A 27467-nucleotide genomic window follows, 5' to 3' on the forward strand; every position below is an offset into this window, starting at 1 on the left:
TCTGCGGTTTGCCTTTCTGAAGGGACATGGATCAGGTCTATGTGTCCTCTCTCATGGTTATCTCGCAGGAAATGGAACCGGATATCTATATGCTTGGTTCTGGAGTGTAGGACAGGGTACTTTGCAATGCTAATGGCTGACATGTTGTCTACAAAGATGGGAACCCTACCGAAACTCAAGTCATAATCCTGCAAGGTTTGTTTCATCCAAAGTATCTGGGACATACTCAGCTTCTGTGGAAGAAAGCACTATGCTAGCCTACTTGCGAGAGGACCAAGACACTAAAGATGTACCGAGAAATTGACAAGTGCCGGATGTCGACTTGCGATCCAACCGACACCCACCGAAATCGGCATCAGAAAAGCCCACCAAAACCAGAGAAGAATCCGCAGAATACCAAAGACCAAATTCAGGGGTGAATTTCAAATACCTAAAGATGCGTTTCACCACTTGCCTGTGGGAGGTGCGCGGAGAAGCCTTGTACCGCGCACAAAGGCCGACGCCGAACTGGATGTCCGGTCGCCGTCAGGTACAGGAGAGAGCCGATCATGCTCTTGTACTCCTTCTGGACCACCGCCTCGCCGCCAAGTCCTCATCAAGCGCTGTAGATGTGCTGATCGGAGTCGGCTGAGGAGACAAGTCACTCATGTCGAACTTCCGCAGCAAGTCTCTAGTGTACTTGGCTTGATGGACAAAGGTGCCCTGAGGAGTTTGTTTGATCTGCAGCCCGAGGAAGAACTGCAACTCACCCATCATGCTCATCTCGAACTCCCTGGACATCTGCTCAGAAAACTTGGAGACAAGAGCGTGAGAAGAGCCACCAAAGATAATATCATCCACGCATATCTGAACTAAAAGAAAATCAGTGCCAGATCGCATGAGGAACATAGTTTTATCCACACATCCCACTTTAAAGCCCTGAGCCAACAAAAAAGTTTTCAATCTATCATACCAAGCTATAAGTGCCTGTTTCAAACCGTAAAGAGTTTTCTGAAGTTTATAAACACGGTTTGGAAACTTGGGATTTTCGAAACCAGGGGGTTGCTTCACATAAACCTCTTCTTCGATAAAACTATTCAAGAAGGCAGATTTAACATCCGTTTGGAAAACCTTAAAACCCTTGGAAGCAGCAAATGCAAGAAAGATTCGAATAGCTTCCAAACGAGCAACAGGGGCAAAAGTCTCCTCGAAATCAATACCCTCTTTTTGGCAAAACCCCTGGGCAACAAGATGAGCCTTGTTTCGAACAACCAAACCATCCTCACCCTGCTTGTTCTTGAAAACTCACTTCGTTCCGATGGGATTACAAGCAGGTGGAGGCTCGACCAGAACCCAAACTTGGTTTCTTTCAAAATTCTCAAGTTCCTCATACATGGCATTGACCCAATTAGAATCAGAAAGAGCGTGTCCAATATCCTTGGGCTCAAAAGAGGCAACAAATGCTGAATGAGCAAAGCCAGCGATACTTGTTACCTTGGACCTGGTGACTCGCTCGTTGAGATCACCTAGCATCTGTTGAGGTGGATGGCGACGCTGAATGTGTCACGGTGCTTCCCGTGTCGAAGTCGCCTCCTCCTCAATCAAAGCTGGTGCCTCCTCAGGTGCAGCTGGTGAAGCCTGAGTCACCTCCTCGAACAGCCCCCGGGAAGTAGACGTAGTCGGGTCGGGGCCATCGTCATCATCCGAGCTCGTGGCAGAGATAGCTGGGTCCACAGCACGCGTGGTACCCTCAGCGTCGCCATCTGCAGCTTCTTCCTCCTCATCTTCAAAGATGGAGGTGCCGAGCTCATCATCTCCTGCAACTTCAAAGACAGAAGAATTGCACGGTGCAGTCTCGTCGAAAGTGACTTCACAAGTCTCTCTGACGATGTTAGTATCAATAATCAGCACACGGTACGCTCTAGAGTGAGAAGCATAACCGAGAAAAACACTGTCAGATGAGCGAGACTCAAACTTATCAAGATTTTCATCTTTCAGCACAAAGCACCGGCAACCGAAAATTTTGAGATGGTCAACACGGGGCTGGCGTCCAAACCGCAACTCATAAGAAGTCCTGTGCATGAAAGGACGCAAGAAAATGCGATTGGACACATAACAAGCGGTGTTAACCGCCTCAGCCCAGTATTTGCGAGGAGTCCTATGCTCATCGAGCATCGTCCTCGCCATCTCAACCAGCGTCCGATTCTTCCGCTCTACAACTCCATTCTGCTGTGGAGTGTAGGGAGAAGAATACTGGTGTTCAAGCCCTTGATCATTGCAAAAGGCGTCAAAACGAGCGTTTTTGAATTCTGTGCCATTGTCACTGCGGATCGCTCTCATGGCCTGGGGTAACTCGTTTTTCAACCTCAAGATCAAGTCTCGAACAAACTCGAAAGCCTCATCCTTGGTTCTCATGAAAAAAGACCCAAGAATAGCGAGAAAAGTCGTCCACGATCACAAGAACATACCACTTCCCACCAACAGACATCACCCGAGAAGGACCTACTGTGTCCATGTGTAACAATTCTCCAGGGTGAGCGGTCATCACCTGATTGACAGGCGGATGAGAAGCAGCAATCATTTTCCCATGACGACACGGATGGCACACAAGGTCCTTTTCAAACTTCAATTTGGGCAATCCTCGGATCAGGCCAAGTGAGCTCAGTCTCGACAACAAATCGAAGCTCAAATGTCCAAGTCTCCTATGCCACTTCCACAGATCAGAAGAAGGACCAGCCATCAAGCAATGAGAAGGGCCAAACGGAGTTCCAGAGAAGTCAACCAAGAAAACCCGATCGCGAGGTGTAATCCGGCAAACCAAATCCCCCCTGGAATCAAGAACACGCGAACAGCCCTCCTTAAAGCGAACCTCAAACCCCTCATCAAGAAGTTGCGAAACAGAGAGCAAATTAAAGCCAAGATTCGAAACCAAAGCAACTTCTCTCAAGGTAAAATGATCAGAAACCCGAACAGCGCCAAGTCCACGTACCTTTCCTCTTCCATTATCCCCAAACACAATGTACTCCTTTGAGCGCATCGGGGTGAGGCTGGAGAACCATTTGTCATTTCCGGTCATGTGGCGCGAACAACCGGAATCCATGATCCACCTGTTCTCCAAGCCTCCGACCTGCACATCAGTAGTGAGACAAAGGGTGAGCAAATGTCTCAACACTGGGGTTAGCAAAGTGAGAAGCAAACCAGTGTCGAGCCATTTGCTCTACAGAAGGGTTAGCAAAACCAGACAAAGCGTATCACCCGTCCCGTCTACCACGTGACTGACGAACACCACCACGAGGAAAACGTGGAGCCTCAAAACCTCCTCCAAAGCCTCGGTCCCGTGGTCCATAGCCATACTGAAAACGACCAGAAGCACGACCGGCAAAGCGACCACCCGCTGGAGCACGGTAACCACCACTGTCTCCCTGACTTCCACCTACACGGCGTGCCCTAGCATCTCGCCTATCACCACGCCGAGAAGGACCATGCACCCGAGCAGAGTACATATCCGCGTTCCGTCTCTCCTGCTCTTTCCTCACAGCCCGCTTCCTCCTGAAACAAAAATCCTCCAGGTGACCTCCCCTGTCACAGAACTCGCAGTGGTACCTCACCTCACGCTTGGGAGGTAGAGGCCTAGCCTGCGGACGGGGAGGAGCAGCCCTCTTCTTCTGGGCAACCTGGGCTGTGGAAGCAGGGAGCGTGTCGAGGGGATTCCTCAGCTCATTGGGCTTTGGAACCCAAACCTGCTTCTGCGGAGGTGCTTTCGGTGGTTCTTTAAGCACACCATCCGCAGGGTCAACAAGCGAAGGCTGCGTGCTCGTGCTAGCAGTGTTTCCAGCAGCCTTGCCAATCTTACCATACAACCTGTCAAAGTCTGACTTCGTGTATGTGTAACCGACCCCAAACCCATCACCACGGTTGAACTGCTTGATCATCATGCCCAACTGCGGCTCACTACTAGAAACCCAACTCAGAATCGCTCTAAGGTATGTGTTCTCATTCTCCAAGTGGGCTTTCTCTACCGCAAGACTATCCAAATCAGAGATCAAACCAGGGCAAACAGAGTAGTCAATAGGTGGGTAGACTCTATGATCTTATTCTTTCCAAAAGACTTGATCAAAGCGTTCTTCTCCTCTAGCTCCGACCTAAGCGTGGGACAAAGCTTACAAGCACCAAGCAAAACTGGCCTAGACTTCATCTCCTCTAGCTCGCACACAACAGTAGCAAACTTGGACTGCAACGAAACTAGATCGGACTTAAAGATAAGACACTCATCACATTCAAGCACATCGCTAACAACAGGAGCGTCCTTAACCAGTTCTAGTTCATGCTTGGCCTTAGCGAGCTCATGAGACACGTCAGCAAGCGAAGTCTTAGCAACATCTAAGTTCGCGACGTTCTCATCATGCTTGGCATGGAGAGCAACAAGATCATTCATGTGAGATATGCAGCCAGCGCACTCATCCTCACTAGATTTCTCCCTAGCACAAGCCAGCTCAGCCCTAAGCTTTCTACGCTCTCTAGCTGCTTCCTTAAGCAGCCTCTTCTGGTTGTCGAGAGCGGCGTACAACTCCCTAACCTCTGTATCAAGCAGGTCAATCGTGGAGTTTACCTCTGAATCGCTCTGGGACCCAGGAGAAGAACTGGAGTGCGTCGGTGTAGCATGTCCACCCGAAGACGCACGAGCACCATCGGCTTCACCCGCCATGGTGCAGAAGCTCTTGCGCCGACCGGCCGCCAAGCAAAGGCCGATGAAGCTGGTGGCTTCCTTGTCCCACTTCTTCTTCTTCTTGTCGTCGTCGTCGGAGGTCGGTGAAGAAGAGCGGTCGGTGTCGGAGCTCTTGTCGAGGTCGCTGAGCTGCGCCAGGAAGGCCTTCTCCCTCTTCTTGGCCTTATACTGGAAGCGCTTCTTGAGCGACTCCTTGTCGAACCGTCCTCCCCGGTCACGACTGCGGTGCTTGTGGCGCCGACGCTCCCTGTTGGAGCCTCCCTCGTCGCGGTCGCGGTGGCGGTAGTAGTCGAAGAAGTTGTTCTGGCCACCGCCGGATTTCTTGGGGCAATCGGCGATGAAGTGGTTCAGATCGCCGCAGTTGTAGCACCTGGGGTTCTTCTTCCTTTGCTTGTTGTGGTAGACGCGCTGGAACTTGCTGATAAGGAGGCACAAGTCGTCATCACCCAGCGTCTCCAGCTGCTCATCTGAAATAGAAGGCAAAGAGGCAAGAGAAAAGCCAAGAGCAGAGTTAGCGTTAGAGCTCGATCCACCTGGGCCAGTCACAAGAGCGACACTCTTGGAAGGAGGGGCACCATTGAGCTTGGCTCGTGTCTGGTTATCCACCTCCGTGGCCTTGAGCTTGCTGAAAAGCTCGTTCACAGTCAGAGTCTCATATCCTGCAGACTCAATGATAGTGTTCACCTTGAGATCCCACACAGAGCGATCAAGTGCGTAGAGCAACTTGAGAGCCTTCTCGTGCTCTGTGTACTCAAGGGCACCAGCAGATCTGTTCGCATTGACCTTGTTCACAATCGACTGAAAACGACTGAACATCAGATCAATGCTCTCACCCAGCTCCTGTGTGAAGTTCTCGTATTCACGCCGGTGAGTCTTGAACAGTCTGGCCTTCACCAGAGGTGTACCCTCGTGGTAGTTCTCAAGGCACGTCCAAATCTTGTGGGCTTCCTGAAAACCCTAGACACGTGAGAACTCTGCACGAGAAACGCCAGCGAACAATGCATTGACGGCCTTGGCGTTAGCTTCGTGCTGGATCACCTGAAGAGGTGTGGTCCGAACAGCCAGCACCTCGTAAAGCTGGTTCGTGGTAATCTCCCAGACGTCAGCTCCCATGCTCTGCAGGAAGGCTCTCATGCGAACCTTCCCGTAGGCATAATCCTCGCCGGAAAACACCGGGATCTTACCAAGACTCGTCATGGTCGCCGAGTGGTTTTCGAAACGGTTAAGGTACTCAAAACCTCAACCAAGCTCTGATACCAATTGTGGGACCGAAGCTGGCGACCAGAGGGGGGGTGAATAGGAGCCGATCAAAATTTCTTCGGAAATCGATCCGTCGGCCTATATCCCAAAATCACCGCAAGCCTTCGATTCTCGGTCAGCGAGAATAGCTATGGACAAGCTATCTCGAAGCAAAAGACCTAGGTTGCAGCGCGGAAGCAAAGGCGAGAGAAACTTCACAAAACACAGCACAGCACATCCAGACCGGTCTGACCGGTGTACTGGACCGGTCTGACCGGTCGGGCTGGGAAATTCAAACTGCAGACCGGTCAGACCGGTTGCACAGACCGGTCAGACCGGTCTCTCCCAGACAGCCCGCCAATAAAGCTCCAAATGTCAGATCTCGAGCAAACGGACTCCAAATCCAACGAAACTTGGAGGAAAGCTTCCTATCTACCCCATGAAATATTACCAAAAGATCCTTCCCCGAAGATTAATAGATCGTGAGAAATTGGGGGAAGATCAAAGAGAATTGGGGTTTTCTCAAGAACCCAAAAACCTCAATTCGTGAGAACTCGCTATTCCTGCACGTTTGGCACTAGGCTAGATAGATTAGAATCGTCACAATGAGTCCATCAAACCACGAAATCAAGGGCTCGATTCCTCTAAACACGAATCATCCAAAAGAGAGGAAATCAAGACCAAAACGCAAAGAAGAAGGGAGAGGACGAGTACTCAGCACACAAAGGTGAATCTCAACAGGATTTCATTCATAAATTTCGGAGGAATTCACCTATACAAAGCTAGAGCCATCCACCCTCTAGAATTGAGAGATTAGCTATACCTAACCCTCTTTTGCGTTGGAGTTCTTGGCCCTAACCTAGAGCAGGGGCAGGGAGAAGGAAAAACCCAGAGAAAACAAAAGACTCAAGAGACTCACCCTCCCACGGGCTAGTGCGGGGTATTTATACCCGGCTGCTGCGGCCAGACCGGTCAGACCGGTCCAGGGGACCGGTCAGACCGGTCGGGGCAGCAGCAACCCTACTGTACAGCCTCGATCGACGGCGGAGCTTCTTTCTTCGACTCGAAGTTTTTGTCGCGATGCCGCGACGTCGACGAAGATCCGGTCCGCGGTTTTGGAGGGTCCGCGAAACCCGGGTAGGAGGCCGGTTTTGAGAAAACCGCCAAAACCTCACGCGCGTGAAGATTCCCGCCTCCACGCCGTGGCCCTATACGCCGTTCCCGCCTCGGCCTTCTGACGGCCCTAGACGCCGCCCGACGCCCATCACCTCCTCGCCCGCAGCGAGGCCCTAGACGCCGTCGACTCCCGTCGCCTCCGTCAGTCCCGAGACCGACGCCCGTCACCTCCACGACTTGGCGTCTTCAACCGCCGTCCGCCTCCTTGGTTTTGTGGCGCAAACCAAGAAACCCGCCTTCCGTCGCCGCTTGCGCCCTCGATCCAGGAGTGGACGCCACAGCTGCCGCCCGGTTCGAGCTCCGGTCCCGGCTGCCCTTCACCGCCGTCCACCGCACGGTCCATCGGCCACAGCACCTCCACGGCAGCTCCCCGTCGACACTCGATGCCCATATACCTGTAATCCAAAGACCAAGCGAACGATCACACCGCACGGTTGACAATCCACTCATCACAGGCAGGATAGAGTACTCTCATTCCTCAATCTCCCCCTTGATGAGTGCATTGTCAACACACCACCTGAAACCAGAGAAGTGATAAAAAGAGAAGCAAGAAGTGAAGAACTCAAGCAAGTGGCAAAAAGCTCAGAAAGGCAGAAACAATCACTTACTCAAGCAGAGATCGATCCCCTAAGACAAGGGCAACGGCTCGACGCAATCGATCAAAAGCCAAAACATGACTCCTCAAAGACAGAGGTAAAGCTCGACGCAGTCGTGCAAGAAGTAGAGGGAAAACGAGGAAAACCAGGAGCCAAAACAAGCAGAAACTCCCCAAACAAAGTTTTTCCCTCTCACAAGTGCAACTCTCCCAAAATGATGCACTCTCAAAACCCTGTGCACAACAAGTTTTTCTCAAAAATCAAACTAGTCTCCCCCTTGTTGGCACATGCACACATCAAGTCTAAAAAGACCTAAAGCTCCCCCTGAAGAAGAGACTCCACCTGAACAAATGCTATGCAATGAATGCAATGCAGGAGGTGTAAGTGAAAGCATTCAGGGGTACAAAGATATGAGCAACATCTAGTCTCAAGCACATATGCATCGATAAACAGCACCTGCATCTAGCTCAACAGGGTATATCAAATCAGTCTAGAGCTAGGCAAGTTCAGTTTAGGAGAAATAAAAGCATCACCCATGATCTAGCACTAACAAGTAGGAAATGTAAAGCAGTGCTACTCAATCTCATACAGGTGAGCCAAACCAGCCAAAACAAGTTGGCAACATTCATTTTTCAATCAAATTTGTAGCAATCAATTCTTAATGCCAGGGGTTGAAAGCTTGTCATGCTTTACTTAGCAACGAGGCCAAGCCTATGTCAAAAGACAATCAGAAGCTTAAAGCACTCGTTTCAGTATGCACAGCCTTACCCGGGTTCTCACAAGTGCAAAGTGAGCCATCCCGAAAGCTCGAACAGTGCGACAAGCAATCCCACCTGGATCTTTTCAATCCATTTCCAGAACAGTTCAAGCAATTTTATCAGATTTAGATCATTTCAAGTATGAATTGTTGAACGAAAAGACTACACTAGCATGAATAAGATAGCAAAGCACATCAACACGCCCTAACATGCTAGTAGCCAAGACAGGGTGATCATGTTTTCAGATTTTCAAATAAAAAAGCTTAACTCAGAAGATCTCATATACACAATGGAGCAAGCTATACATGATCAAGTTTACCAACTCACACTAGCAGGCACTAGAAGATCATAGCATTGTATACAAGAATGCTAGTGCAAGTGAGTCAATGCAAAATGCAGACATGTACAATGCATATGCACAATGCAACTACCAAACCTACAAAACCAAGGGAAGAAAAACAAAGACCTACCAAGCCAACCAAAACAAAAGTTAGCGATCAAAAGGGGTAACAAACCCCAAGCTCCCCTCGCAAGCGAGCAAAAGTGTCCTGCTCGAGCGGTTTGGTTAAGATATCTGCGGTTTGCCTTTCTGAAGGGACATGGATCAGGTCTATGTGTCCTCTCTCATGGTTATCTCGCAGGAAATGGAACCGGATATCTATATGCTTGGTTCTGGAGTGTAGGACAGGGTTCTTTGCAATGCTAATGGTTGACATGTTGTCTACAAAGATGGGAACCCTACCGAAACTCAAGCCATAATCCTGCAAGGTTTGTTTCATCCAAAGTATCTGGGAACAGTAGCTAGCAGCGGCAACATACTCAGCTTCTGTGGAAGAAAGCGCTATGCTAGCCTGCTTGCGAGAGGACCAAGACACTAAAGATGTACCGAGAAATTGACAAGTACCGGATGTCGACTTGCGATCCAACCGACACCCACCGAAATCGGCATCAGAAAAGCCCACCAAAACCAGAGAAGAATCCGCAGAATACCAAAGACCAAATTCAGGGGTGAATTTCAAATACCTGAAGATGCGTTTCACCACTTGCCTGTGGGAGGTGCCCGGAGAAGCCTGGTACCGCGCACAAAGGCCGACGCCGAACTGGATGTCCGGTCGCGTCGCCGTTAGGTACAGGAGAGAGCCGATCATGCTCCTGTACTCCTTCTGGTCCACCGCCTCGCCGTCCAAGTCCTCATCAAGCGCTGTAGATGTGCTGATCGGAGTCGGCTGAGGAGACAAGTCACTCATGTCGAACTTCCGTAGCATGTATCTAGTGTACTTGGCTTGATGGACAAAGGTGCCCTGAGGAGTTTGCTTGATCTGCAGCCCGAGGAAGAACTGCAACTCACCCATCATGATCATCTCGAACTCCCTGGACATCTGCTCAAAAAACTTGGAGACAAGAGCGTGAGAAGAGCCACCAAAGATAATATCATCCACGTATATCTGAACTAAAAGAAAATCAGTGCCAGATCGCATGAGGAACAAAGTTTTATCCACACATCCCATTTTAAAGCCCTGAGCCAGCAAAAAAGTTTTCAATCTATCATACCAAGCTATAGGTGCCTGTTTCAAACCGTAAAGAGCTTTCTGAAGTTTATAAACACGGTTTGGAAACTTGGGATTTTTGAAACCAGGGGGTTGCTTCACATAAACCTCTTCTTCGATAAAACCATTCAAGAAGGCAGATTTAACATCCATTTGGAAAACCTTAAAACTCTTGGAAGCAGCCCGACGCCCGTCACCTCCTCGCCCGCAGCGAGGCCCTAGACGCCGTCGACGCCCGTCGCCTCCGTCAGTCCCGAGACCGACTCCCGTCACCTCCACGACTTGGCGTCTTCAACCGCCATCCGCCTCCTTGGTTTTGTGGAGCAAACCAAGAAACCCGCCTTCCGTCGCCGCTTGCGCCCTCGATCCAGGAGTGGACGCCACAGCTGCCGCCCGGTCCGAGCTCCGGTCCCGGCTGCCCTTCACCGCCGTCCACCGCACGGTCCATCGGCCACAGCACCTCCACGGCAGCTCCCCGTCGACACTCGATGCCCATGTACCTGCAATCCAAAGACCAAGCGCACGATCACACCGCACGGTTGACAATCCACTCATCATAGGTAGGATAGAGTACTCTCATTCCTCACGAGGACTGCATCCAATCACAGATACCCATGCGACAAACCTCCATAGAAGTGGAAGGCCGCATAGCAGGGAACAAGGTCAGCAAAAATCATGCAGTTCTTTTACTACACAATCGTTCATTACCGAAAGACAGGTCAACATTTTCATGCGGATTTGTTTCTAATATTAGGCACCTATCAACCAGCTTTGGACTGAGACCTCGAGCGCAGCCCTGCAAGAGCTGGAAGAAGCAATCAACAGCATGCGTGGCGGCATTGCAACCATCCGGTCATGGTGTGACAGGATGAGTGGGAAACTGGATGAGGTTGAAGGGAAGCTGGCCCAAAACAAGAAACGGAAATCCATTTGGCAGCAGGAAGATTCGCCAAATACTGAACAAGTTGTTGATCTCACTGAGACAAGTGGAGAAGACGTGCTGGCCATGCTAAAATCAGCAAAGGGGAAGGACAAGGCACACCAAAGGGAGAGGTAACACCGAAAACACAAAACATTCCTTAACTGTAGCTATATCCCATCAATTTGTATAGAATCAGTTGTTTATTCAAATAGGGAGGTTGTGGTCAATGCCACGCCCATCAGGAAAGATGCGTGGCTTCAACCAAGGCTTAAGGCTTCTTTGGCAGAGTTTGAACAAAGGTCCTGCGACAATACGCTGAAATGGATCAACCACATGGCAACAAAACAAGAACTTAGCAGGTATGGCTCGCCGCTACACACTTCCCACTGATCAATGTTGCCACCTCAAACTTCTCTTGTTTTCATTTCCTGAATATCCACCTTTTTTTTACCCTGAAATCATTTCCTCTATAATTCGTTACAGCATTTGGGTCGACGTCAAGGGGAGGCTGCCAGTTAAAATCACTGGAAACCAGATTAAGCAGGGGATCCTTAAACCGGTCGAGATTGACAGCTTCATTTTGGGAGGTACTATCCGCTTGCTCAGGGAATTCGAGAGGAACATGATGGCCCACAGAGCCAATATCGCTGCAAGGCACTACATCCCGCCCGAATGGACTGTGAGTGTACCTGCATTTTCTTGCTTTGTTTTCCCCTAATCATATAATGCTATTTTTCTAACCGATCAGACCATGCTTTGTGCCCTCGAGAAGTCATATGTAACACAGCCAAACTACGAAGGCCACATGTCCCTGCAGTACTTCAAAAGCAGCCCTATAGGATATGATCTAAGCACATGCACACTAGTAAATGTTGTTTCCTACATGCTCTATATTTTCAGTCCCAAATCCAATGTTGCCTTTTCCGCATACAATCCTTTTGCAGTCTGCATTAATCCATGTTCCACTTTTTATTACGTCTTGTAACAACCACAACTTTTTTCCCGTAATTTCCGAATTTTGTTACTCAGCTACTGGCACCCGTTCGCATCGGCCAAGGCTGGTCATGCTACGCCGTCAACATCGCAAGCAGGACCCTCACCGTGATGGACCCTTTGCTTAAGGAAGAAGGGGGGACCATCAGCACCCAGTGGCATGAGATGACAGCTAGGAAGGTGCTCCAAGAAGCAATGAGATGCTTCGACTGCGTCAGGGGGGTCGCAACCGAAGAAAACAACAGGTGGAAAGTAACCATACAAATGATGCCAGAAGAAAAGTGCTCGGTGTAAGTGAATAAAGTAAACATCTGAAACAGTTACCCAGCATTACTGGGGCTCTTACGATTGCCATTTTGCATATGGGACACCGGGATCTATACGATCACATGCATGCGGTGGTACGCACTGGAAGTTAATGTCAGTATCGTGACGCTGGACGAGGTCAGAATCCTAGCTGCAACTCAATGCTTCCATCTCTATTTCTAGTCCATTCACGCCTGCGTTTTAAATCTTTATGTATCTCACTAACTGAATGCACGCAGCGCACGGCATACGAAACTAGGAAGCAATTGGCGCACGACCTGATCCACATGGAGTGCAACCGTGCCCACCTGCCGCAAAGACTTCCAACCCCACCACAATGAGGCCCAGTGCAAGAGATTTATGATCCAGATCATCAACTTCCGGAAGAAACTTCCATTTCTGATGTAGTCCTTTTAATTAATTGCTTTTGCCATGCTTGTTTGTAATGCGTCTCAAGAACATTTGGCTCTACCGGCTTTTGTAAGCAGGCGCAAGACGCCTTTGTATGGACCAGCAGATATTTCCTTATTCAACCGCTTTTGGATTCACGTTGATCTTACATTGGGAATCCCAAATCCAAAATTATTTGTCCTACCTCACAAAAAAACACGAGCGACAGAATGGTCCATCTCTTTTTTTTTTATCAGCCGACACTTGAGCAGACAACCAAGGTGGGTTCTTCCTGGCAAGCTTAATTGGAAATTTATTGTCAAATGTAGTCATTGATGCTCTTCCTAACGGGTCGCTGTTTTGACAACCACCTGTCAAATGGTTCAGTGCGTCAAAAATTTGATCAGTTAACGGGAAACTGAATGCACCAGTTACTGCCCGGCTACATAGCTAAGTGCTTGATCACCACCTTGGGTGCCAGACGAAATGGATTAACATCGTTAACTACTACATCAAAACTTACCCGACCAAATCGGCCTACAAAAATTTTCAAGTAACCTTCCTTGATTGCTCGGACGACATACGCAACCCTATAAGAATGGACCAACTACCTACACACGCTTGCCATTGACCGAGTACATGTGTCGATGGTTGACTAAACAAACCACCCAATCACCACCTATATTCGAGGTTGTATCCTATGCGCTGGCAGTAACCTACTAAAAAGGTCAATGATCGACCCAACAAACATTATGTAGCAATGCTTCAATAATTGCGACGGCTGACCAACCTAAGTTGTCTGCGCACAATGACAGGCAACAGTGTTTTCCTCTCACACCACTCCAGCAGCAGACTCTAGCCACCAGCCAGCCAACAGTGTTTTCCTCTCACACCACTCCAGCAGCAACCTCCAGCACCAGCACAGCGATCAGGGCCAAAGAGATAGATACATGCTTGACCAACTAAATCGGTCGCACGGCGCTGAGGCCCGGCGCGGAAACCGGTCACCACGATTCCATCACGTGGCAGCGTCCGGGCCCCAGAACCCGATGCACAAATTTCGATTGCATGCAACCTGCTTCCCCACGATCAATTTCAAATTTCACCTACCCTCTACACATGGCTGGTCCCACTACACATCTACTGTTGACCGTTCCGCTTGGTCTCTTAGATCCAGAGACTTGGTTCCCCCCTTGTCTTTCCTGATAGCCTCGGCCGGCGGCGGCCATGGGAGGCTGAGGCCAGGTAGCAGTCCGGGTAGGAGCGTGAGCCGCACCGGCGGCTCCGTGGACAGCCGGCCACACCTACTATCCCCCTACTCAAGGTCCCGCCTCCCCGACTCCACGATCCGCTTCCCTCCTAGCTCCGGCCACCATCCAGAGGCTGAGCACCAGCTCCTTTCACGGCGTTCGGTCTCATCCAAGCTAAGCCCCATCTCCATCGTACCAGGAACCGAGACGCGACGACCTGTACGGCAAGATTTTTGGGTTTCCGATTTTTTTATTATTTTTTTGCAATATATTCACGGTGTCCTCCATGTTTTTTCGTTTTGGTCCTTTTTTGCACCGAATCATTTTTTGTTCGGAAACAAAAAATCTTTACCAAACCTCTTTTTTGTTCTAGATGCAACATTGTAGTCTCCAGATTTCTTCTCAAATTGTTACCAAAAAATAGTCTATCTCAAAATTTTCATCATCAATATTTTCTCTCTCCAAAATTTCTTTAGAAAAACCCATAAAATCAAAATCGACAAATAAAAAAAACACGGCAAGCAAATCGACCGTTAGGCGCAGTCCCGTGCAGTCATGCTCCGTTGCAGAAGGCCCAGCGCGCACGGCACCAGAGGGCCGTTGAAATCGTGCACGACATCAAAGCATTAATTACGGCATTGGGGTACACTTTTCACATCTTATTTTATTAAAACGAAATAAATGCCAACCAAAGTGAGACACGCGAATGATATAAAACCTTAAGAAATAAACTGAACATCTCATAGGCATGCCCCGATCTAAGACCAGGCAGTACGGCAAGCAAGTACAGATCATCAGACACGACTTGCAAACCACACAATAACAAGCGCCAACGTAAACCAACACACAAAAGCACGGTAAATCTTTCCCTCTAATTCCAAGTATTATCTCCGTAGCCGATCAACCTCGGCCCGAAAGTCAGCTGGTGCGTCCAACCCATTGGCACGAGTCGCAGACTGGGAAGGATAGCCGTCCACGGGACCATGATTGCCGAGTGCAGGAGATGTCTCAGGTGCACCTTGCGAAGAAGTAGCGGCACCAGCACAGTCCGCAATATCCTTCCACTGCCAGAACCCACAATCACACTGGGAAAACAAAAAGTTTACTGATTTAAGTCATCAATAAAGAATTTAAACAAAATATTATACGGACCCACGTACAAGGTGAGTACAACTACCCTACGGCATATGCATTTGATGAACACTCTCCCAGGTTAGTTTTGTAAATTACTTTTATTTAGTACCCCTAATTATTAGTCAAAATTTTTGTGCTACTTGTGCTAGTACTAACCAAACAGGGCCGTAATGGCTTGTTTCCCACGGGACAAAGTCTGCATCCCGATTTCAAAAGCTGGCCTTGACGTGGATGCAAGACCAACGAGCTCCATCGCGGCAGCATACAGTAAAGTGTGCATACCAGAAAAATCAAGATCAGTAGCTTGCTGCGCTGAGATAACTGCTGCCAGCTTTGGATCACCAAAAGCCTTGGCTTCCCTAGTCCATCGCTTCAGCAAAATACCAGGAGGAATCTCAGTAAAGCCATGATGGACCAGAACCTGTACAATCACAGAAAATATAAGCTACATCAGTAGCTGAAGATTTTTCACACCCAAACATGAAAACAAAACCAAACCATCAACAAAACAACAGCTTTTCAAAATGTGTATACCTTAAGTATGTGACGGCAGGGAATTCCACAATGCTCAAAACGTTTGCACTGGCAAAAGAAATCTGTGGACGTTGGGTTCGATCCCACACGGTACTCAACCATGCCGTGGTCCATATATGGACCGTAGTCTAGCAAAATCACCCTGTACGAACCACCTTCTGGTTCATCAACGCAACCAAACTTCCCTGACTTAAATAACTCCTTCGAAAACCTCTCATACAAAGCACGGGTATATACTTGAGCAGCATGTAACTCGAGAGGAACACCAACTCACAGGCATCGGCGGACCTAGTGCGGCAAACAAGTTTGATGAGCTTAAGTCGAGAAAAAGAAAATTAACAAACTAATCCCGCGAAATATTTAAATAGTAACCTGCTTTGTGGCGTGCTCCTCCTTTCCTTCGTCGGCCTCACGATCAGCGATCATCCTGTTGTACTGTGACACAAAAAGATGCATGGGAGCTGACCGAGGTATATAGGTCTTCAGCAGATGATTAGCGCTCTCGCTACGTTGAGTACTAGTCATCCCCGCACAGAAAGTCTCGGTGAAATAGGGCTTAGCCCACATTTCCCGATTAGAGTAAGCGCGGTCAAGAAACTCGTTCTCCCTAAGACCATGATCCTCTACTAACTGAGCCCATCGTGTCTCAAACTCTGGGATAGAAACTATCTCATCAACCAGCTCATGCAATTGCTTCTTAAAGGTAGAGTTCTTACTGTAAATGCCTCCTAGCGACTCTTTAGCTTTTTCAACACGTGCCACTTGCACCAACGGTGCCTACTGGTTGGGAGCTACGTAGCAATCGCAGTTTTCATAACCAGGCACTGGTCTGCATAAAAAAACAAAATTAACCTTTTTGCACCCACACTCAAAAGAATCAAAAGTAACAACAACACAACAGTCACAATTAACTTTCTTCCAAACCTGTCAGAATCGTCCTAGGATGTTGTCCGTCCATAGCCTCAACAAAAGTCCGGAAAGTCCACTGAAATGCATCCGTCGTCTCCTCCGTGAGCAGAACTGCTCCAAATATAATGGTCTGGAAATGATGATTAGCACCCACGAACAAACCAAAAGGAAGGTTGTACAAATTGGTGCGGTAGGTTGTATCAAAAGTGATAGCGTCACCAAAGCAAGAGTAGTTGAAACGGCTAGAACCGTGGCACCAGAACAGAGATTTGATCCGCTTTTCATCGTCCAATTGCATCCTAATAACCATTGCTGGGTCACGTTCCCTCATGGAAGTGAAAAGACCCAGTGTGTTACTCATATCCCCCTCAATTGATTCCTGGGCAAGCCGGCCACATAGAGTCCTAATTGACTGCCGGCTGAAAGGAATGTAACTGCTAGAACCATGCATACTCCCAAGAATCGAACAAACTCTAGAGATTTGGACGTTGTTGGCCCTAAGATTCTTGACTAAGTCACGCGTCATTTGGTCTATCCTGCTATGGGACTTCCACTGACGCCGTTCGCCGCAAGTGGATGCTAAAGGATGGTTGTGGTTGGAAACAAAACGACTAATATACCACGAATCGTCATCCTTGCGCAAGAGCCGAATCATAACAGCACATCCGCAATGAACAGACTTGGCATCCGGACTCCCATCGCGACCCTACAGAAAATATTGGAAAAAATCGAAACTAAAAAGACTACCCAGAATAAAAAACGGGAAAATTGCAAGGACACTGAACTACAAGAATCAGGCTAGCTAACCTCACATGCACACACGATATCCTGTCTGGTGCGTCTGCCAGAAATATTGATGCGGCTGCGACCAAACCGAATCCCAAAACCAAGCTCCCACGAATACATATTAAAGAACTCAAACCCCTCTTGCGGAGAGTCAAAGACTTTTCCTTCTTCAAGCTCAAAGATTGACCTATCCCCCTCAATAGCGCCGTAGTTCCAAGAGGCAGGAAGCCTGCAGGGCACGCAAGAACAAAACAATAGATTACATAACAACCAAGAGGAGAAAAAGTTGTGAAGGAAAGCTGTAAAGGTACAAAAAAACTCACCGAACACTATCAGGCTCGGAACACATTGCCAGGCCCAAAGAGCAGAAAAAGGAAGGATACAACTGATGCCGGCGCCGTGCGGGTGCAGTGCATTTGTAGTTGGGGGGGGGGACTGTGGGAGCTGAATTTTTACTTAGCTGTTACCGGCAGACATAGGGTGGGAAACGGAGAATTTTGCCGCCAAATTTTTCGTATACGGACGACAAGTACAGCAAGTACACTCGCCGCCTTTGCACTAGTTATCAAACCACATGAACAGTGGTGCTAACTGCCAGCTCTTGATCAGTTTGGCTGTAAAGAGATAACGAATACACCACCACAACAGACAAATCCAAACAGATGACTAGGAAGAAGCAAGCAGCGGCGATAGGCTTTGAAAAAGTGTAGTAAATCTTCCAACAGGGAAGTGATGAGCAAATTATGCCACAAATAGCCGCAAGCAATGCGTGCGTTCTCCTGCAACTGAGGGGCAAAACACCACGGTTGCAGAGAGAAAAGTGGTGCACCAGTAAGGACAGCCCAGCAACCACAGCAAACCCAAATAAAATAGCCGGCAAACCACCACCGTTAACAAGAATGAAACTCAGGACGAAGAAGAGAACTAAGGAGGGGACGAATGGATCCATACATCAACAACAGACTAGCAGGAGCCAAAGGCTAACATGAAGTTGGGAAAGAACGAAACAAGCCAGAGGTATTGGTTGGCGTGAATTTACTATTAGTTAATGAACCCAGACGACGTATCCTATCAGGTATGAATGAAAAGTCAATGCGCCGCGCGTACTTCCGTACCATGCAATCCAGCAAGTCCTGCACCGAATAAACCTATGGCCCTACATCTGGGGCGTGTTTGCTTGCTTGTATGCGGCCTGACCAGGCTCGGCGCATGCACCCGATGAGTGATTGGTTGGCTGCAACAACGCGAGCCAGGCTCGGCGCATACAACTGACGGGAGATTGGTTGCTTGCATCTCCATCTAACTCGCGCCTTCCCGTGCAGAAATTGGCGCTCAGCCTGGCTCCCGGGAAACGAACCTGGACCTCGTTTCTCCGGAGCCTGGCTCGCTCGCTGCTGGCCCGTGAGAGCCTGCCTCCCGAGAGCCGAGCCAGGCGGTACCCAAAAGGGAACCAAACACGCCCCTGGTAGGCCGGATTTGCAGGCTACCGGCGCACTGACTGAATCCGTGGAAGTACAATGTCAGAAAGCTAAACCGTTCCTGACGCTGAACTTACGCGGGTGGGCAGCGGCCACCCGTTGCAGCAAATCCACTCTCATATATATATATATATATAGGGCTTCCAATAACAAATGGAAGCCACGGTCAACCAGAGCCAGCCCCCGGCGTCCCCCACAAGTAAGGATGAAAACGGACGGAAAAATTCCCATCTCGCCCCGTTAGTATTTCTATATTTATTCCATCTGATTTTGTATTTACGGAAAAATACGGAAATGGGACATAAAGCGGGAAGGGGTGTATCCCGCCCGTATTTGTGGGATCCCATTTTTAGCTGGAATAATCCCGTATTAGTTCTGTATTTATAAAATCCGGAAAAATAATAATAAGTACACCATATTTTCTCTCATGTTCCTCAACATCAATACATGTACTTCACCGTTTAATCATAGGAAACAAGAAACATTGATCATATTTCTTAAAAAAATAACTTGTGTAAAGGAGTGTCCAATGTTATATTCATGCAAAATGAATGGTGATTAAATAATAATGCATTCCGGTAGATTTTCCGGTTCCCGCCCGTTTCCGTAACCGTTATATCCCGTTTCCGTACCCGGCTATTCCGCTCCTGCTCCCGTTTCCCGTAATAAAAAAACGGAAACGGAAATGGTTGAGAGGTTTTCCCGCCCGTTTCCGTCCGTTCTCATCCCTACCCACAAGCGTGCCAACCCCCCCCCCCCGGCACCTGACGCGGTCCCGTCGGACCCCACGCATGTCTCATGCGCCGCGGCATGCGCTGGGCCCCCACGCGCATGCGCTGCCAGCCGCATCCGCTGCATGCGCAGGTAAGGGAGGGAGAGAGAGTAAAAAGATGATTTTTTTTCATATTGGTTTTTTCACAATAATTTTTTACTCGGATATCTAGTTCGCAAACGGTTTTCACCACTAGATTATTGGTGTTTTTTGCATCATATGAGATCCACTTTGAATAATTGTTTTTGAAAAAAAATTGAAATTTAAATCTAGGCATCATAGATACCTGTAGTTATAGTCATAGATGCGTCCTGTAACATAGCGTAGAAACATATGCCTGCAGTCATAAAAACATATGTGCAGAGGCACAAAATACCCTCTGCATATAGTTGGCTCATAGAAATCACAGTAGCATATCATAGAAGGCAGCGATACAAGTCATAGAGGGCAGGTCATAGAAGCTAGCGATGATGCAAATTATTTTATGCTCTATGCAGAGTCATAGAAGGCAGCAACACAGGTCATAAAAGTCCGGCATGAACACCGTCTCACTTTTGCTACAAATTAAAATTTGAATCATAGAAGGCAGAGTATACATGTCATACAAGTCATAGAAACTCATAGTTATAGTCATAGATGCATTTGTCCTAAAAACATGGCATAGAAACATAAGTGTGCACTCGTAGAAACATGTGTGCAGAGGCATAGAAAAATGTATAGAACTGCATATAACAACTAGGGGGATGGGGAATTTAAATTTTGAATCTAATTGGCTCATAGAATTTGAACTTCGAATCTTATTGACCCATAGAGATCACACTGTCGTGTAGATCATAGAAGACAGGGATACAAGGCATAGAAAGGTCATAGATGGCAGTTTATACTATATACATGTCATAGAAAGTAGCGATATGGGTCATACACGCATAAAACCAGACATAACACGTATGAATATTGACATGTAATCAGACATCCTCTGCAGAAATTTGTATACACACATTCAAAAATTATGCACAGTAGCATCAATCATAGAGCTAGTACAACATAATTTTAAATTCACCGGTGGTGATCATAAAATGCAGTAGTGACAATCATAGAAAGCAGTGGTGACAACCATTGGATGCTAGTAGATCTAAAACTATCTCGCCAGCGAGAGAGAGAAGTGGTTTCCACGCGGGTTTTTTTTATGATAACTCTTCACTCGGATATCCAGTTCGCAACTGATTTTCACAAATGGTTTTCAATCATAGAGCTGGACAATGGCATACAAACACATCAATAGAAACTGGACAATGGCATAGAAACACATCAACATTGGCGTAGAAGCCGAGCAATGTCATAGAAACATGAACAACAATGTCATAGAAGACGACAATCATAGAGCTACACTCAAAAAATCATACACATTTGAACATTTAAACTTCAATCGGACAAAGAAAAAGAGGAACAAATAGAGCAACTAATTCCACCATCAATTTTCATATCTACAGCAACACAGTTGAATCAGTACACGGTTAAATGCAAACGGTAAACAGTCATAGAAACCCACTGTACATGTCATAGAAAATGCTAGTTGAATTTGTACATGATTGAATGCAACAGTAAGTCATAGAAACCCAAAGTACATGTCATAGAAAATGCCACTATGCATCCCTGCAGAAAAAAGGAGAAATTTTGAACTCCAAGCGGGGATGGGGAACAAGATGCTCGTCGCGAATCCGCCGCTCTCCTGTCCCCTCCTCGCCATCTGCTCACTATCGTCGGTAGCTCCACCGAGCATAGAATCCTATATAGAAGCATAGGAAGCAAGAATCAGTGTTTTGAAACAAAAATCATAGAAAGGAAGCAGAGAGGATGCACATCTAGAAACAATATTTCTTCCGCATAGAAACCAAAAAGAAAGCAATCCATGGTATGACGAGCTGCCGCCTAAGGGGCATATGGTCGAACACCCGACATGCAAAGGCCGTTTGGTCGTCCATGGGCAGTTCCAGCGCCGTCGGACAGGCGCTGTTGGGCAGGCTGCCGCCGCTAGCGGCCGGCCAGCCGGCCGCCTCCCTGTGCTGCAGCATGCCGCAGTGGCCTCCTTTGCCCCCTGCTCCTCACGGCAGCCCCCTCGCAGGCGGCCTCTGGACGCCTGATTGCTCGTCGCGCTGCCGCCTCCCTCCTCCCCGACCGCGCCGCCGGGAGGTGTAGCGCTGCACGCCGCTGGGGGAGGGTGACCGCTGCATGCCGCCGGTGGCTGCCGGATCCGGGATCGCTACACATAGTCGGAGAGGGAGGTGCCGGTGCCGCTGCCGCGGGGGGCCCACCTGTGCCCTGATGCGCGCGCGGGGGGATGGGTGGGGGTGGCGGCTGGGAGAGGGAAGGGGGTGGGTAGGGTTGTCCGTGTGTGTATATATATATATCGGATGGGGGATGGAGGGGGGAGCTGGTCCAGTTTGTGCACGTGGGGCTGGCTCTGGTTGGTCGGGGCTTCCGTTAGTTATTGGAAGCCCTGGCTCCTAATATATACGAGAGGCTATATTCTATAGCCGACTATAAAATAGAGTATTCTGTAGCTATTCTATTCTACGCACCAGATGCGCATCCGCTCCCCCTCGTGTTTAATCAGGAGTTAATGTTCCGCCTGCTCAGTTTCCATTCGCATGAGGCTATCCGCACTCGTCATATTCTAAAATCATCTTCTAAAAAAAATATTCATATCTAGTCATCAAAATTCTTTTCTTTACATTTAGTTTCTCTGCACCCATACTTACTCTATATTAACTACCAGAGACGGACCCACATGTCAGAAATTTTTATACCCCACTCCCTCCCCACTCTCTCTCCTCCCTCCCTCCTCTCTCTCTCCCCAACCCGTATCGCCCCCTCCCCTGCTCCTAGCGGCCGGCCGGAGAGCTCCGGCCTCGGGCCTCCCTCCCCCTCCCTCGCCGGCGTTGTCCATCGACCACCTCGACCCCTCTCTGCCTCGCGCGCTCGACCACCTCGACTCCCTCTCCGCCTCTGGCAAGGGGGCCGCTCCCCGGCCATCTCCCCCGGCCGCGCGCGCGGCCGCGGCCATGGCGCAGGGCGGCGCGCGTACTGCTCGCGCTCGCGGCGGCCGGGGTTGGGAGCGGCGAGGCACGGCGACCCGGCCCGCGCGCGGCAGAGCGGCCGCGGTAGGGCTCGAGGGCGGCCGGAGCTCGCGGCCGCGGCGAGCGTGCGCGCGGCGGCTTGCGCGGCGGGCCCGCGGCGGCCGGGCCGCAACGGCGCGCGGTGGCCGCGACGGCGCGCCACGGGAGTGACGGCGGGACCCGGCCTCCCTCTCCCCCGACGCCATTCTCCGGCCATGCTCCATTCCCTCCCGCAGCCTCAAGTCCACGGCGGCCGGCCCCTCCCTCGTGCACCTGCGCGACGGCGACGGGGAGGCCCGCGGGCGGCGGCGGAGACCCGCGGCGGCGGCCATGGCAGCGGCAGGCGGCGCGGAGGAGCAGGGTAGGGCGGAGCGCGGCAGCAGGCGGCGGAGGCGAGCGGGGGCCTCCCTCTCCGCGCCGGCCCCCCTGCTCCCTCCCACCCCTGCGCGCGGCGGTCGGGGCTTGGCGCGGCGACGTCCGATGGCCTGGGTGCCGGCGAGCCGCACCGCCCCATCTCTCCTGGGTCGCGGCGAGCAGGGCTGGGCGGCGGTGCGTGGCACGGCGGAGACGCAGCGGTGCGCGCGGCGGTGGCGTCGCGGAGGCCATGGCGTGCGAGCGGGCTGGCTGCCGCGTCCATGGCTCGACTCCCCAGTGGCGCGGCGGGCGGAGCAACGCGAAGGACCTCGGCGGCAGCGGCCGGGGCAAGGGGCGGCCATGGCGTGGTGAGCGGCCGGGCAGGCGGCGACGGGCGCGGGCGCGCGGGAGCTCGGCCGCGGCCCCGCCGCCGGCACCCCTCCCCTCCTCCGGCAGCAACTCGCCCCTTCCCCTCCGACGGCGGTCCGGTCGCCGGCGCGCCCTCGGCCGCAGCTTCCCGCAGCCGTTGGGAAGGCGCGCGGGGACGCGAGCCCCACGCCAGGTCGGTGCGGTAGCGTCCCCCGCTACCTCCTCTTGATTTGGCGCAACGAGGATGTTACGCTTCGGTAGCGTAGCCCGTAGCGTATGCCGCTGCAGACGTTTTTTACTCTACCTGCAAAAGGAGGGAGTTTTACCGCACACCAGTGCAGGTAGCCTGAGAGCCATCCAGGGTGAGCGAGCCGCATTGTTATAAGCTGCACCTGCACGAGCCGGCCAGCTTTTTTATTTCTAATAAATGACCGTGATTACCGTTGCATTTACTTCATGCATGTCGCCTAGCTATTATTTTCTACACGGTGCATGTCAGTATGCTACGGTATTTTTTTTCCACACGTAGTGCATGCCAGTGCGCAATGGTTACGAGAATGGCTCAAGTAATACGAATTAGAGTTTACTATAAGAGCATATCAGATTTACTATTTGCAGTACATATGAATTACGACAATCTCTATGTAGTACATATGAATTACGACCATCCCTAAGTGGAGTATACCAGAGTTCACTATTTGCAGTACATATGAATTACGGCAATCTCTAAGTAATACATCAGATCAGATTTATTACATGATGACTTACGATAGGACACAGCTTACTACAAATTTGATAATTTTGGACAGATTTACTATTTGTTTGTATTGGCGGTCAGTATTATTTTCAGTTTACTATAAAATATTATTATCAATATTTACTATAAAGTCAGGTACGTGTTATAATTCAATATACAGTAATTAGGAAGGAGGTAGCAACAATTTGCGTCAAGCAGTTCCCAGGACAATTAGGCAGTATACAAATAGATCATTTTACCATGATCTAGTTGCTAGAACTGATGTGTGCCATTGTACATGTCATAATTTACCATAACCCGATTTTACCATAATTTTGGCTAGGCACGATTTAGCGTCAAGGTGCTCCGAGGAACCACATGATGTAACACAATGCAAAATAAGAGTAGGATATAACACAAATTATAGTATACCATGGCACATCGATTAGGTGAATCGCAAGACATAAATATCAATCCATCTTTTTCCAAAGAATGAAATAGAAACAAAATATACGAGATAAGATACGATGTCTCCATTTATTTAATTTGAACACCATGACATCAAGATCTTGTCTTCTGCGCCTCAAGTCTAGCTGGAAGCTTCTTGATCTGTGTTTAGTGGGTTGTAAGGCACGTAGAAGAGGAGCTCTGACCTAATCTGAAGGGGCCCCTTCTCCTGGATTTGTAGTGGAGAATGAAAATTAGAACAAATGTACATGTATAATAACAAGTAGGACTGAGCAAAAACGGGAATAACATATATGGCTATAAGAAAGGGAGCTCTAGCTTGCCAATAACATAGTGATCCTCGTAAGTCATAAGCTTTGTTTTTGTCTACTGGACGCACTAGTCCAGAGTTTACATTAAAACTAGCAAAATAGTACTAAAGGAAATTAGCTCCTAGGCACTGAAAGAACAAGTTTACATGCTCCCCTGATCATCTAAGAGAACTGAAACAAAGGATTACTATAAGAGCAATCTAAGTTACCATAAAACTCAGAAAATTTAGATTCACGAAATTTAAAAACACACACGAAACAATGAAACCTTCCACTGCCAGTATCTATTTTTTTTAGATTAGATTGACGAAGAAATTCCCAATTCCTCGTGGCTAAACAGAACAAGGGAGAAGTTCTACGAGAATGGATTTACGGTGAAGCAATAATCATAGTCCAAAAGGAATAGGCTCTTAATCAAAGGGAATCGACTTAAGATTTAATGGGTACAGATAATTTTGCGGCAGCTCACCTTGGCGGCCTGTGCTTGCTGGCCTGAATAGGACGGTCAGGTCACAAAAGCACTAGGATTGCGGCAGTCGCGACGATCTGGCCCACCGGTGGCACCAGCTGATCAAGGAGATCGACGGAGCTAGGACGCCGCCGCCTCGCCGGTGGATGATTGGAGCGTATATATCCTGCTTCTGTGAAGAATGGATCTGCAGGGGAGGCAGGGGCAGCGAAAGAACCGGGGGATTTTTGGATAAACAAGAATGAACAGGAAATTAGCTTACCAGACCAACAGAACCGGATCTCCCGTGCGCAGACCTGGTTGCCGGTTGATAAAAAAATTATGGACCCTTTATGGGCCCCTTCCTTTTTTTTTAATCAATACCAGTAATCTTTTTTAGCAGTATCTTGATTGACCGCCATTCAATTAAGACTACTTTAGGAGATATCAGGTCCAACTTTGAAGCACCCTGCATACATGTCTCAAAATCTTATTCATCATTTGCGACAGACTGCTGGAGCATGGTAAAATGGTAATGACAGCCTCTTCTTCCATCAGCTTTTCAAGTGGATCCATCCATTCGACCTCAATTGCTACTGGGAAAACCTGAATGACTACAAGGAAGGGTGATGTGTAACACCCCTCAATTAGCCCTCAATTAGGAGTCTTAAACGAAATTTGAAGATTCAAATGGAGTCAAAAATATCAAGCCCACGTGTAGCTTGCTCCCTCTCTCCCGTGCGTGCTCACCGTGGCCAAATTGGCCACGGCGCCGCTCGCGCACGCAGAGCGCCACGCGCCCCCGCCATGCCGTGCCGTCCCCTCCTTCCGCTGCATCGGCCACGTTGATGCTCGCCCCGCCCATAGCGTCGCCGTCTGGTCTTGCGCTGGCCAGAACGGCCACGCCGCTACCGCTCGCCATGGCCGCCGCCCGCACCTCCACGCCGAGCCGCCGTCCGAGCTCGCCCCGAGCTCCACCAAACCCCCAGGCCATTCACCACCTCCCTAGTTCCCTTCCCCGCCCTTCAAAACCGAGTTCCGGCCGTCGCACGGCCGGGAATCGAGGATTTCCCGACCATCAGACCACCATGGACAGCACCTCCGCCCTCACCGTCGAAGTCCTACCTCCGGTCCTTCTCCATCCAACCTAGGTATAGAAATCGACTCCCCTCGACTCACTGATGCTTGTGCTTTCCTCGTTCTTACACGTTCCCGTTGTTTCCGCGCTCGTTCTCGAGCCATGCCGCCGTCGACAAGCTGCTGCTCGCCGCGAGCCGCGCTCACGCGCCTCTGGGCCGTGCCGCCGAGCGCCTCCACTTCGCCCGGCCCTGCTGAACCTTCCCAGCCCAGCCGCCCTCTCCACACCTCGCCGGAGTGCCGCCGCCGCGGCTCAGTTCGCCGCCGGCCCGCCGCTCGCCGCGGTGCCACCACTACAGACCACCCCGAGCCCCCAAACCACCACCCACAGGTGCGCACGAGCCCCCTCAACCTTTTCCCCAACTTCCCCCTCGCCAAAAAACGGCCGCCCACCCCTCCTCTGTTTCCCAAGCCGGGCAGGGACCCACGTTGAGAAGGAAACAGAAATCCAGGGGCCTAGATGCAAAAGTTCATTTTCTTTTCCTTTTGTTTTCAAAAATAGCAAACTTGTAAATTCCATATAAAATCATATAAAAATCATAAAAAATGAAAACTAAAATGTTTTGGAATCCTTGAAGCAAGACCTACAACTTTTGTTACATCCATTTTTGCATTTGACCAATAGTTTTATCTCTAGATTAAATATTAGTTTAATCCACATTTGTATGGATCTCAAGTTATACCCATGAACTAAGGCTAGTTTTTGGACAGTGTGCTACACCATAGATGAATAGATTACTGTAAAAATTTGAAGACATTTTGACAAATATAGCTATAGGTTTCATTAGATCTTGGTTTATACCTATGTTAAATAGATTTAAATCCACAGGGTTCTATACTAGTTTTCTTGAGCTGAAATTTTTACTACAGTCTTAACATTGTTTATAGATGCTATAGAAAAATTTTGGGAATTTTTAGTATGGTATAACTAGTCCTTTTGATTTAATCATGAATAAACTTTGTAAATCAAAAACCCTAGTTTCCTTCATTAGAAAAATCTCATAGTTTTACTAGAGCTTGATTTTGAGTAGAT

The 27467-nt window shown here is 49.3% G+C and overlaps 1 protein-coding gene and 1 long non-coding RNA gene across 2 annotated transcripts; one reads left to right on the forward strand and one right to left on the reverse strand.

The window, feature by feature from the left end:
- The first annotated feature begins 10635 nt into the window (after positions 1-10635).
- Positions 10636-12230, forward strand: LOC120667873. The gene is made up of 6 exons (XM_039947864.1): positions 10636-10683; positions 10776-11074; positions 11156-11302; positions 11427-11622; positions 11716-11808; positions 11973-12230. The coding sequence occupies exons 1-6, from the start codon at positions 10636-10638 to the stop codon at positions 12228-12230; spliced, it is 1041 nt and encodes a 346-aa protein (XP_039803798.1).
- Positions 12231-24454: 12224 nt separating this feature from the next.
- LOC120663339 lies at positions 24455-25622 on the reverse strand. Its single transcript, XR_005670481.1, has 2 exons — positions 25319-25622; positions 24455-24746 (listed from the first exon to the last, which is right to left on the reverse strand). It is a non-coding gene; the product is annotated as an uncharacterized LOC120663339 (long non-coding RNA).
- Between the last annotated feature and the right edge of the window lie 1845 nt (positions 25623-27467).

This window comes from Panicum virgatum, chromosome 3N (assembly GCF_016808335.1).
Source record: "Panicum virgatum strain AP13 chromosome 3N, P.virgatum_v5, whole genome shotgun sequence".
Taxonomy (NCBI): Eukaryota; Viridiplantae; Streptophyta; class Magnoliopsida; order Poales; family Poaceae; genus Panicum; species Panicum virgatum.

Bases quoted from the DNA above. Each gene is read 5' to 3' on its own strand.
- LOC120667873 (XM_039947864.1), top strand. From the start codon at position 10,636: ATGCGACAAACCTCCATAGAAGTGGAAGGCCGCATAGCAGGGAACAAG. The intron at 11,075-11,155 runs GTAACACCGAAA...TTATTCAAATAG, and splicing joins AAGGCACACCAAAGGGAGAG to GGAGGTTGTGGTCAATGCCA. The intron at 11,623-11,715 runs GTGAGTGTACCT...GCCCTCGAGAAG, and splicing joins ACATCCCGCCCGAATGGACT to TCATATGTAACACAGCCAAA.